Here is a 13670-nt window from a genome sequence, read left to right as displayed (position 1 = left end):
ATGACCACGTACATCTCTTCATGGCCATAGTTAACATTACAAACATGATGCTATACCAAGTCAGTGTAAAAATATTAGGGTTGAAGTAGAACAGAACAATTGTAGCATGAACAGAGTTTCTAATGCACTTTTATCTCATCTCATTCAGTCTATGATAAGAACTGAGGCTGTTTTACAGCCCTTAATTAGTATTAATATTCAGTTCCTGATTAACGAGGCAGTGAATGTGTATTAATATAATATATTGATTACAGCATCGGGAGCTAATACCGTATATGACTATGAAATGTCAAGGGCATACCAACCTTGGTGAGATGTCACAACCCTGTCGCATGAAAGCACCCAAAGAAAACCAAAGAGAATTAAAGATCCCAAACTCATTGGTGGATTCAGTGGTTAATGGCAAGGCTCCATCTTCTGGCTCCTCAAGCGTCCATTCATAAGGGCTGAACCTGGATACCTGGAGCAGCAACGCATTAGAATGTCAACAGAAATACACAAATTACATAGATTGTTATAACAGGATTTTCTAAAAGTTTGCAAAAAAAGCCATTTCATTTTTTTCCACTGTTTCAAAAAGCCCAGCCAGAAAGTAGGTGCCTAGGCTGTGAAGAGGGGCTTCTGTCTAACTATACTGCCATAAAAAGACACAATTGCTCTTTAAGAAATGACACATTTTTAACTAAACTGCTCCGCTGTAGTGTACCTCCTTGTTGTTAAATCAGATTACATGTAATCAATTGATCATAAATATAAAATCTTGCTGAATCGAAGCAGAATAAAAAAAATGTATGCATGTAACTAGAAACACAGTGTCTGGGTTTAGGCATTTGATATTAGAATAGTGAAGTACCTTAATCCATTCTCGAGGAACACGGTGGAAGGGCATATTACTATATAAAAATAACTATGGAAATTAAAGCAGCCTAGTATGTCTTAGTATCTATTATCTAGGTATGTTAAATATGTTTTGATCCCTTTCAAGTCTCATTTTCAGCCAGTTGTTGGTCTTGAACAATGCTCTAGTTTTCTATTAAATTAACCCTAAGGTTGAGGTAAGGAAGGTTGGGCTTCAAACTTGAACTACACTTTTTGAGACATAATACATTAGTCTCAATAAGTGTCAGTAGGTATTATGTCACTTATTTCAAACATAGTATTTATGCCTTCTTTTAACATAACCATATTAGGCACTGATACTTATGAAAACAGGATAGCACCTAAAAGAGGATTTCAACAAAGTATGCAAATTGATAACAGCAGGCTTACTTACCAGAAAGAGAACAACACTAACTCCTATGTAGGCAAAGACAATGCACATCCAGATTTCATAGGCCAGCGGGTCCAGAAAGGAGAAAACACCTGGTTTGGATTTTTGTGGCTTTTTAATCATGATGGAGATTCCCAAAGACATGAAGGGTTTGGAGAAATCTATCACCTCTTCACGGACAAGAGTGATTGTCAGGGGAGCAATAGCTATATCTGCTTTCTGTTGGAAAGTAGAGACACAGTGACAGGGACAATGTGATTGCTTCATGGACTTGGAAGAGCTGCTGCTACTACAGTGCTTTGGCAGTCGTAGTGATCGCATAAGTGATTCTAGCCTACAAGCCACATTTAACTATACAATCATATAGTGTTTTATTCTACACACTGTAAGGACGTTCACCTAACTTTACATCCATATCTCTGGACTGCAGGAGAACGTACCTGTAGAATACTGGAACATGCACAAAGAGGACTTTAGAGGCATGCACTAGGGGCCACATGCCTGAAACAATAGTTTCTATGATATATATTTTTTTTCTTTATGGTGATTTGTGTGATTAACAATTCAAGTACAGGTAAAATTTAAAATTATAATGGACCATAAGTTCCTAGAGCTCCAGATTTTTTCCTAGAGAACCAGCGAGAAGCACACATCATTCCAGGCATAGCAGATGGCCCAGTCAGTGATTGAGGTCAAGGGTCATGCCGTTTGGGCTCCTGCTGGTCACCTCGAGAGGATTCCAGAACCACAGCAATAACCACGAAGGGGTTGGCGGAAATCCAGAAGGACCAGACTAAGAAGGCCAGAAGCCCTGACTTGGCTGAGTCAGAGAAACACCCAGACCTCAAAAAGGTGGCAGAATAATCCCCCGGTCTGTGAAAAAAGACCTCATGGTGGTCCACCCATGAGGTTAAAGTAAGAAGAAGAGAAGGGCACAGAGAATCGCCCGTCCCGGAAGATTAGTTGTTTAAATGTAAAGAAGGTCAAAAGCTCTTTAGACAGAGTTTCTAGTTTGAGCAGAAAGGTGGAAGCTGAAAAGTAATGGGAGGTCTGAGAGTATTAGCTTTACTAATAGTTTGTGTGATTTTTATGTTATGTTAATTGCCTGAACACAGTGGTCATCCCACATCTGGTCCAGCCGTTAAAGGGGGACAGACTGTCCAGAGAGGGAAAGCGCGACAACTAAGAGAACTGACAGGTACTGGGTATAGAAATATCAACCTGGGGTTAGATTGGCCAATTCAAAATATAAAGGAACGAAAGGTGTCAGACTGTGTGGCGTGCGTAGCCACCCGCCCACACCTGTTCACCGAACCTGGCCCTGTCTATTCAAATGACACGTGGGGATTTGGTTGTGTGCTTAAAATAACCAGAAGTGCAATTCCACCAATTGATAATAAAACTAGTCCGGGACCTTTTACCCGAAGAAAAGCTAACTATACCTGTTTTGATTTTACAGTGAGCAGCAATTGAAGTCAGAAGTATGACGTAGGAGAGATCCCAGCGGACTGGTGTACGGTGGTGTATCCAGCCCAAGGGAATGCCTCCAGGGGAAAACATGACATAAATTGGCAAGAGCGGGTTTGTACTATCATGCTGGGTGAAAAGGGGGTAAGGGTCTCAGGAAACAGGGCAGGGCAGCTCACAGCCCAGCGTAGACGCAAGGTGCTGTTCTGGACGTACACTTACTTGTTTGACTTATTTGTGGGGTTTTTAACATATATGGATGCGATAGGGGTGCCTAGGGGAGTAGCAGCACCAGAAGTATGGTAACCTTCTTTCGAAGGTCAAAAGGGGGAATTGTTGAAAATATATCATGAAGCAGTATTTCAGCAAAGGCCATATTAACCCAGCCGCTAATAAAATGTGCTAGATCATAGGGTATTACCAGAAGTGCTTTTCTTCTAATTGCATACGTGCTTGCACAGCGACAGTCAGAACAGGATGGACTCAGGATGTATCGTTTACTATTATAAGACTCATAACTAGAACAACAGGAAATAGATGGGGGTGAAAGGCAGTTAAGATAGATTTCTGAGTAATTGTAGAAGATCACCAAAAAAGGAATTGTGTCTAGCTGTCACTAACTGTAACTGATGCATGTTATGTTATCTGCTTACGCACGAAGGGGCGTGAACCCTGACATATAAAACTGTGTATCAAAGTGCTTCCTCTTTGAGAACTACGCGGAAGGTGGTATTGTGTACATCTCCCTTGCATGCAAGCTAAATAAATAATTGTGGATTGACTAGACCTGCTCTGAGTATTGGCTGTTTGTTCTCAGCCCAACATCAAAGAATTCGGGACACCTTCATGACCCAATAGCCTACTCTGAATGGAGGGGAGAGCAGGGAATTACTAAGCTAGAGAGAGTGGGGTTGAAAAGCCTCCCTCCACTGTTTTCACAAATAAAAAGTGTCATGCGCTGGCAAAACTGTCTGTTGGTCTGGGTTCTTGTTACAAAAGATAAGAATATAGTGTGAACAGGAACAAAACTATAAATCTGGGAGATGAAGCTGGAATCCATCCCATCCTCTCCATTTTATCTATAAAATGGGGGATTGGATGGTATTAAATGGTATTATTAATGGTTATTTGAGTCTCATCCAAGAATCTCATATAATGGATTTGTCAAAAAATACGTTGTAACTCACTAAATTACTAAAGTTATTACACAGTGTTAGAGATGAAACCCCAACAATCAGCTAATCTTATATGAGGAAGTTTTCTGAACTTGTGCTACATAAAGCTTAATTTTCCAGATTTTTCAGACTGCCTCCTCTAACTTAAATGATTGCAGTGTTTGGTCAGTTACTCAGATCTTTAATGAATGTTATTAATTACTATTAATACCGATTTAATCTAATTAAAAGTAAAGAAAAGTTCAAGTTTAAAGTGTCATTCACACTGCAGGATGTGCAGGTAAAACCACCATAAAGAAATATGCAGCTGCAGTTGGTCGATGTCCACAAATTTCCAGGCATTTGGTTAAATGTGCTCGTGCAATTCTAAGAGAGAGGTTCAGCAGAGATAAAATCTAGTACTTAACAATTTCTATTCTATGTCTTAAGTAATATTTATAAACTTTGCTTTGAACATGGTTTTCACACACCATTTCTGTTTTGCACTACCACCAATATTTAATTTGTCTCATGCTCAAGTTAAATAAAACATTCTGTTGTTTATTGTGCCTGTGTAAAGTCTTACCCCATATACCAGCTCTCCAACCATACCATTCCAGATTTTGGTTTCAGCATCTCTTGCTCCATATTTGCCATCTCCCACAATCCTTAGCTGGTAGCGTATCCCACAGTGCTTTGCAATCTCCGCAGCCAGGTCGACACAGTAACCTTGCATCAGTACAAACAGCCAAACAACAAAGTCGCTTATATGAGATACAAGAGTAGTGTGTAATTGAATATTACATATCTTAATATCAAATTTACTCTAAATTAACGGCACCTTATGTGTCTTGAAAAAGTTTTAAAAGTAAGGAAAAACATGCTATTGTGGTATCATAGAGCTATCTTCATGGCACATATTTCAAACAACATAAATTATTTTCATTAATACTTCAAGTAGAGGATCAAGTAGAGGAATGAATAATGAAAGGTTTTATATGCAGAATGCTATACACACTGGTTGCCACTCACATGGTGCTACTTTAAATGGTGGCAGTAGCATTTGTGTGTAATCTATAAATCCAATCCAACTTTATTTATATAGCACTTTAAAACAACAAAGTTGACCAGAGTGCTTTCCAATAATAAAACAGATAAACGTTAAAAACCATATAAGCAGACAAAGAAATAAATATAAATAACAGTAAAATAAATACATAATCATCCTGAAAATTATATATATTAAATAGTATATATATTAAATATTAAAACATGAGTAAAATAAACAATAAAATATACAATGAATAAAATTAACAAAATAAAAAAGATTAAGAGCAACAGCTGACTAAAAACTGACTACAAACTGACTCTGTTACTACTCCTAAAAAGCCTTTGAAAAAAAGTGAGTTTTTAAAAGTGATTCAAACATTTCAAGTGTTGGGGCCAACCTAATATGGAAGGGCAGTTTATTCCATATTTTGGGGGCCACAACAGCAAAAGCTCGGTCCCCCTGGTGTTTCAGTCTCGACATGGGGACAGCAAGGAGTGACTGGTCAGTTGATCTGAGAGACCTTCATGGAGTGTATCGATGTAGAAGGTCTGACAGGTAAGAAGGAGCCAGGCCATTTAAAACTTTAAAAGCAAACAATAAAATTTTGAAATGAATTCTAAAATGGACAGGCAACCAGTGTAAGGAGGCAAAAACAGGGGTAACGTGCTCATGTTTGTGTGTCCTTGTCAGCAGGTGAGCAGCAGCATTCTGGACCATTTGCAAGCGTGATAGTGAAGCCTGATCAATACCAATATAAAGCGCATTACAATAATCAAGGCAAGTGGTCACAAATGCGTGTAAAACTCTCTCGAAATCATAAAAAGAAATAAAAGGTTTGACTTTAGAAAGCTGCCTCAACTGAAAAAAGCCATTTCTCACCACTGTATTTATTTGTTTGTCCATTTTAAGAGCTGCGTCAATTTTTACTCCAAGGTTGGAAACAATTGGTTTGACACAGGAAGTGAGAGGACCCAAGTCAGATGGAGGGACACCAGGGCCACTCGGCCCAAATATAATGACCTCTGTCTTCTTTTCATTAAAATTTAAAAAATTCAGAGCCAGCCATGCTCTGATATCTTTAAGACATTCTAAAATAGGCCTGAGGGGGTTAGGGTCATTGTGTTTCAGGGGTAAATAAATTTGACAGTCGTCCGCATAAAAATGAAACGGAATTTTATGTTTTTTAATAATATGGCCAAGGGGAAGTAAATACATGCTAAAAAGAAGGGGCCCAAGGATGGATCCTTGGGGTGCACCACATGGGAGGGGGGCGGAAGATGAATAAAATTTACCAAGTGAGACAGAGAAACGTCTGTCAGACAGGTATGACTTGAACCACTCCAAGGCAGTGCCTCTAATTCCAACATGATGTTCTAGGCGAGAAATCAAAGTGTCTTTGTAAACTGTTGCCACTCCTCCACCTCGGCTGTAGTCCTCGGTGAGTTAAAATACGAACAGTCTGGCGGTAATAGTTCTGAGAAAGCGCTTAACTCACCGTCACTTAGCCAGGTTTCTGTCACACAGAGGAAATCCAGATTATGAGAAGTGAAGAAATCCTTCAATATGAACGTTTTATTTGCTAACGACCTAGCATTACCCAGAGCAATCCGGGTAGGGTCCATCGTAGCAGTGACAGCCATCCGAGGAACCTGTTTCACTGGATTCTGCAGATTTACTCCACCGCTGCGAAGATGAGGTAAGAGAAGGCGGGGACGCAGGATCTCCTCAGCCGAGCCGACAACAGGTACCAGCCAGGTGGCAATAGGTTCCAGGAAGCGACGGGAGACGAAACGCCGGTGCAAAGGTCGGATTTCCGCCAGAGTGCATTGGGAAACTGTTCTGTCTCTGCCAGATGAAAAACCTAAATATGATTTCAATTTCACTAACAGCCCGCTGCGTTTTCTCCGATGTTTAGAGCGCTTCTTCTTATGAGATGGGGTAGGGGTGTAGCCCAGGTGAGCCGGTACTCCAGATAGTAGCGGAGGTGGAAAAAAGTCCTGTCGATCAGCGCTAGTCCTTACCAGTTTCTCTGTGGCAAGTCGAATATTTAAGAGAGTTTCACGATCGTAGGTCAGTAGAGAGTCAGCGTTGTTCAATAAAAGTGACAAAAACAATATAAACACGCAGAGCAAAAGTGGATCCGATAGCCGTGGATGGCAAGCCATGCGCTCCGGCGCCATCTTGGATGTGGGACTTGGCTCTACTTTACTTTACGTCTTAATGCATGCGCCATCATCCAGGCAAGGAAATCCCAAAGGTTAATTTTGTTCATCTGCACGTAGCGTTGTCATTTAGATAAATGCTTCATCACTCATCCAAGCGACACTTTCTCTCACTGAAAACACTACGTCCACATGAACAGAATCAACCTTTTGGGATTCTGTACTGAACGTCCGGTTTCAGTCAGTCTCAATACAGAATACTGATATGACGATTTTGGTCTAGATTATTTGGTTTAAATAACAAATAAAACGTTTTACTGTGCTGTAAATAACTTCATCATATAACTGAGACATATAGCACCTGATGTAACGTACCTTCATAACGGTCATTGTCTTGAAACAATTCAGCATTCTTCTTTAGCATCACATACGGTGCTTCCTATATACACAAACACATTGAAATGTTAACAATACAGTAGACTGGAGTATGAATGTGTGTGAGTATAGATAGAAAGCACTTAAAGGCATAAAATAGGTGCTTGTGTAAATGAGTGAATGAGTGCTCAGAGTAGTATCTTGCCCAAGGATATTTGGCATGCAGCAGCCAGGAATCGAACCAACAGTCTTCCAATTAGTAGATGAAAAGAAGACTAAATAATACAGAATACTGAAATAAAATGCAAGATTATTAAAAATGCTAACTAGAATCCCCTAAACAGCTCCAAAACTCAAAACCCTGGATCTAAACCCATGGCACTCTTTGTAACACAGTGGACCATCTCTTAAATTAGATCTCACTTTGTTGTTGTGAGATCATGCAAAATCTTGATGCTGTGTAAAAAATGTACAGACCAATCTCAAAGTAACCTTTTACAGCAAAACTCTTAGAGAAGATTGTCTTCAGCTTCTTAAAAACAACATCCTTGAAAAAAATTCAGTCAGCATCACAATACTATGACTGTGTGTATTAGGTTACAAATTACATCTTAAAAACTGCTAAAATGGTGAATGTTCTATTCTTGCACTACCTCACGTAAGTGCAGCATTTCATACAACAGGACATCAAATTCTGACAGAGAGGCTGCAGCACTGGGACGGTGTCTGGGACAGCTCTGTGGTGGTTTAGACAAACTGTAAGGTTTTTGTTTCCATTGGTGACCGCAGGTCTCTGTAGTCTGGACTGAACTGTGGAGTCCCCCAGGGGACCTATCCTTTTTTCGATTATTTATGGTACCATTTGGTCACATTATACAGAGATACAACATTTCATTCGACTGTATCGAGAAGACTGAGATCCCTCAGCTCAGCTCCAACCAGAAATTAAGTAAATTAATTTAGTAAATCCAGCCTATGTGGGTGTTATAATGTAGCACAGAGCGACAGAGTTTTATGTATGCACTTTTAATGGGCAGTTATTCCTGCTGCAATCAAATCAGAAACCTGATCAAAACATAATCAAGAATTAACAAGCTGAATAATTTAATTTAAGCCGAATAAGGACATAATCATTACAATGACATAATTCTAATGTTAAGAATTCTTTTTCTGTGCAGATGTGACCTTGAGCTCTGTATGTGTGTGTAAGGAGTTAGACTAAACAACTGTCTGGGTGTGAGGAAAGTAGAGTAGGCAGAAAGACAGAGAAACAGAAAAGTTTTTTTTTTTTTATCATGAACAAACAGAAAAGGTCATTTTAAATGTAATGTGACTGATAAACACTAAAGCTTAGATCTTAACAGGTGTTAAAAAGAGAAGACAAGAAAAACAGATTTTTGGACAAAAAGAAGTAATCAGAAATGAAAAAACACATAGAATGATAGAGGGAAACCACATATTTCTTTTTAACATGATAAGAAATCATGTTGGTATTATGCAAACTGAAGTATAGTGTTGAATAAATATGACAATTGTAATAAAATAACTTTTGCTATAGAGATGAGGGGAGGGGAGAGAGAGAAGAGGGAGAACCTCCCTCTTTTGTGAGGTTGTTATACAGGGTGGGCCATTTATATGGATACAACGTAATAACATGGGAATGGTTGGTGATATTAAAGTCCTGTTTGTGGCACATTAGTATATGTGAGGGGGCAAACTCCTCAAGATGAGTGGTGACCATGGTGGCCATTTAGAAGTCGGCCATCTTGGATACAACTTTTGTTTTTTCAATAAGAAGAGGGCCATGTGACACATCAAACTTATTGGTAATGTCACAAGAAAAACAATGGTGTGCTTGGTTTCAACGTAACTTTATTCTTTCATGAGTTATTTACAAGTTTCTCTTTGTTCACAGCCATTGACATGTCGAAGAGGTTAACATGTAAGGAGCGGATCGAAATTGTGTTGATGTCTGATGAACACAGTAACCGGGTCATTGCAGCAGATTTCAATGCAAGACACCCTATGAGACCACCCATCTACCATGCTACAGTTAGCAAATTGCTTGCTAAGTTTTCTGAAACTGGTTCAGTGTTGGATTTGCCAAAATGTGGACGCAAGAAAACTGTCACTAATGAAGAAACATCAGTGGCTGTCCTAGCTTCATTCAGCAAGAGCCCACAGCGTAGCACTCGCCACATGTCACTGGAGAGTGGCATTAGTCGAACATCCCTTCGGCGGATATTAGCTACTCACAAATGGCACCCTTACAAACTCCAGCTACTGCAGCATCTCAACGAGGATGACCCAGATCGGCGCACAGAATTTGCAGAATGGGCCAAACAAAAATTGGAACAGGACCCTCAGTTCACGCAGAAGATTTTGTTCAGTGATGAGGCAAACTTTTATGTGAATGGTGAAGTTAACAAACAAAACCAGCGCTATTGGTCTGACACTAACCCACATTGGATGGATCCCTCCAAGACTGTTGGAACAACAAAAGTGATGGTTTGGTGTGGTATATGGGGTACAACGATAGTGGGTCCATTCTTCATCAGTGGAAACCTCAAGGCCACTGGATATTTGAAATTGCTACATGATGATGTGTTTCCCTCTTTGTGCACTGAAGCTGGGACGTTCCCTGAGTTTTTCCAGCAAGATGGTGCACCACCACATTATGGGTGCCAGGTCCGAGCATTCCTAGATGAACAGTTTCCTGGAAAGTGGATTGGTCGTCGTGGGCCAGTTGAATGGCCCCCAAGGTCTCCTGATCTGACCCCCTTAGACTTTTATCTTTGGGGTCATCTGAAGGCAATTGTCTATGGTGTGAAGATACGAGATGTGCAGCACCTGAAGCTACGGCTACTGGATGCCTGTGCTGGCATTTCTCCTGCGGTGTTGCTATCAGTGTGTGGAGAGTGGGAGAAGAGGGTTGCATTGACAATCCAACACAATGGGCAGCACATTGAACACATTTTATGAGTGGTCAGAAACTTGTAAATAACTCATGAAAGAATAAAGTTACGTTGAAACCAAGCACACCATTGTTTTTCTTGTGACATTACCAATAAGTTTGATGTGTCACATGGCCCTCTTCCTATTGAAAAAACAAAAGTTGTATCCAAGATGGCTGACTTCTAAATGGCCACTATGGTCACCACCCATCTTGAGGAGTTTGCCCCCTCACATATACTAATGTGCCACAAACAGGACTTTAATATCACCAACCATTCCCATGTTATTACGGTGTATCCATATAAATGGCCCACCCTGTATTATTCTACCCTTTAAAAATTAAGAGATCTGTCACGGACCCGGCTCCGGGGACTCGGGGTCCGTGAGCAGTGTGGACTATTATTTCTATTATTTGATGTGTGTGTCTTCTGCACGATGCTGTCATGTCTGTGTTCCACATGTTGTATGTATAGGCAGGGTGTGTGTGTATATGTGTGTGTCTGCGGGTGTGGCTGTAGGATGGATGACAGGCACCTGCAGGCCTGATGGGTGTGGCCCTGCTGGAGGACTGGCCACACCTGAGGCCCATGTCACGCACCTGTTACTGATTCGGCTCGTCGGGGGACCTATTTAGGAGAGTGATGGAGCTCCCACCGACGCTGGATCATTGAGTTAAACTCCAAGTCAGTGTGTGTCAGTGTACGGTAGTGCTGATCGTGTATGCTCGCAGGGGTCAGTGTTTGACGGTTGCTTCTGTTGTTTTTCTGCAGGAGGAACGTGGAACAAGAAGGACAGCACGCACAGGGTGTGCAGAAACACGACAGCAGAGAGCACGAGCATGGACGTCGGAGTGGGACACACACACGGGAGTCTGCTGAATAGACACTTGTGTAGACATGCACAAAAATATGTAAAAGGGTATACATACATGAGTATGCATGTATGCACGTGTAGATATGTGTTATGTATGTCTATGTAGGGGTGCAACAATACTCGTATCGATATTGAACCGTTCGATACAGTGCTTTCGGTTCGATATGCATATATATCGAACAATACAAAAATTTTTATTTATTTTATCAACTTTTCTTCTGACGATGCTGTCTGCGTTGAGTGCTCAGTGGATCTGCGTTCGACTACTCCGCCTAGGCTGCACTATCGAGTGCAGATCCACTGAGCGCAGCGCAAGCTAGCAAGACAGAAGCTAAGCTCGTTGCAACATGGCAACTGCCTCAACGCTACCCGAAACTGAACCTCCCCCACCCTCATTCAGATCTGGCGTTTGGAACTATCTTGGTTTTCATGTGAAGCATGACCCTGATGGTAAGCGCGTCATGGACAAAAGTAAAACAGTATGTCGGATGTGCCACGCGATGCTCAATTGGTGGGAACTAGTGCGTTAGCGCAGTTAGCTTGTTAACGTGTTGACGCCGTCCAGCCCCACGCACGGAGCGATCTGACCTATTTTCCAGGTCACTATATCATAGAAAATTTCCAAGTGCCATAGATCATTAGGGGGCAGTTACCATTAATGAATATGGCTGTTGATGGTACCTTACTCAGGGTTGCTAATTGTAAATCCTAACAATGCATCATCTAGCAGGCTGTGGGGTAGTGAGGGCTGGGTGAATTCCCCACCACCGGCTTAAATCTGTTTCTGTTAACCTATTGTGGTAATACTCCTGGGATCAGAGACTCAGACTCTTTGAACAGAGGGTCTGTCCAGACTTCTGCAACCCCCAAAATTGTATCGTAAGAAAAGCAACTACTGAATGCTTTCGGCAGATTTCCATGTGTACATCTGTAATGTCTGTTTCATACAAGGCTTGAATAATCCGGTCCATTTTACCTTAAAGACCTCATAGTACCATATCATTCCAATACAGCACTTCACTCTCAGACTGCTGATGTACTTGTGGTTCCTAGCATATTTAAAAGTAGAATGCAAGGCAGAGCCTACAGCGTTCATGCCCCTCTTCTGTGGAACAAGATCCCAGTTTGGAATCAGGAGACAGACAGCCTCTTCAAAATTTCATGCTATTTTTTCACATTTTGGATCATTTTTACTACTGCACTATTATAGAATAGAAGACAGAAAACTTTTGACATTGACTGACATGGTCAATTGTAACTCTATTCATGGGTTACCAGTATTGTTGTAACGATGACAGTCTTATTTTCCATTCCCATTGTGTCATTTGGGTAAAGGTCTGACTTTGTCAGAACCATCTTATCCACCTCATTCCAATACCCAATCTGTGAACAGACACAAGTAAGGTTATGCAAATATCTTGCACATACAAGCTAGAAAATGTATTCTAATGATAGATATTATGGCAACCTGATGTTTTAGTTACCTTAACAGGTCCACTGTTCCTAAGCTCCATGATGGTCACCGAATAGTTGATCCTTTTCCCGTACTGGTCAAACTGTATATTCCCTGTTAAACCATCTACATGCACCTGAATACACATTATTTGAATTATTAATGGCACAGCTTAAGAATGAAATTCAGTCAATTAAATTACAAAAACTAACAAGAAAATAGGCACTTTCTGGATCTCATGCACACCCAGACTTGATGGCTATAGTAGGATAAGTTAACAAAGGGCAACCCTACTTTTGGTCCACTGGTACCACTGGTACCTTCACCACACACTACTTCCACTCAAACAAATGACTGATTGTGTTGCTAGAACAATTTTCAAATGATTATATTTTCAGTTATATTTTCAAACATTAAATTTTAATAGCTTTTGACAAGTAACCAAATAAAAGACAGCAAGATTTTTCAACAAAATCTCTGATCTAAACTCTTACACCTAGCTTTTATGATTTCTTCTTTGTGCATTCAAACTAAAGGCATTCAAATCCTTTTTACCTGTTTGAGGGCACGCTCAATTTCCACCCCCTGCGCCCAGGGCACTGCTGGATTAGCTAGACAGTCCCCACTGTTGCCACGACGACTTATATCTATTCTTTGCTTGTGCAGGAATCGGAATGCCTCAGTCATCACATGGACTGCATCATAGGTGAGGGCTGAAGTATACTGAAGGACAAAAATAATGGCAAAAAATATAGTTTGGGGACATTTTACTTCATTTAACAGTTGCAATAAAGGCAGACAGAATAAGGAAATGCTGCAAGGGACCAACTGGCCAGGTGTCCAACCAGGGAGCTGTCTGGTAAGGAATTCTAACCTATGTCAAAATGTCTGATGTTGACTGTGAATCTCG

The 13670-nt window shown here is 40.7% G+C and overlaps 1 protein-coding gene across 4 annotated transcripts in view; it reads right to left on the bottom strand.

Annotated features, from left to right (window-relative positions):
- Window positions 1-13670, bottom strand: part of LOC134628869 (glutamate receptor 2-like) — a 114640-nt gene that overhangs the window by 69536 nt on the left and 31434 nt on the right. For all 4 annotated transcript variants that reach the window (XM_063475665.1, XM_063475666.1, XM_063475663.1 and 1 more), the window contains exons 8-14: window positions 13316-13483; window positions 12792-12896; window positions 12583-12690; window positions 7480-7543; window positions 4478-4620; window positions 1274-1489; window positions 306-460 (exon numbers count right to left, since the gene is read on the bottom strand). In XM_063475665.1, the coding sequence (XP_063331735.1) occupies window positions 306-460; window positions 1274-1489; window positions 4478-4620; window positions 7480-7543; window positions 12583-12690; window positions 12792-12896; window positions 13316-13483 (959 nt within the window). The remainder of the gene's footprint in view (window positions 1-305; window positions 461-1273; window positions 1490-4477; window positions 4621-7479; window positions 7544-12582; window positions 12691-12791; window positions 12897-13315; window positions 13484-13670) is intronic.

This window comes from Pelmatolapia mariae, linkage group LG6 (genome assembly GCF_036321145.2).
Source record: "Pelmatolapia mariae isolate MD_Pm_ZW linkage group LG6, Pm_UMD_F_2, whole genome shotgun sequence".
NCBI lineage: Eukaryota > Metazoa > Chordata > Actinopteri > Cichliformes > Cichlidae > Pelmatolapia > Pelmatolapia mariae.
The sequence above is the reverse complement of the archived record's forward strand: the minus strand, read 5'-3'. Positions and strand labels throughout refer to the sequence as shown.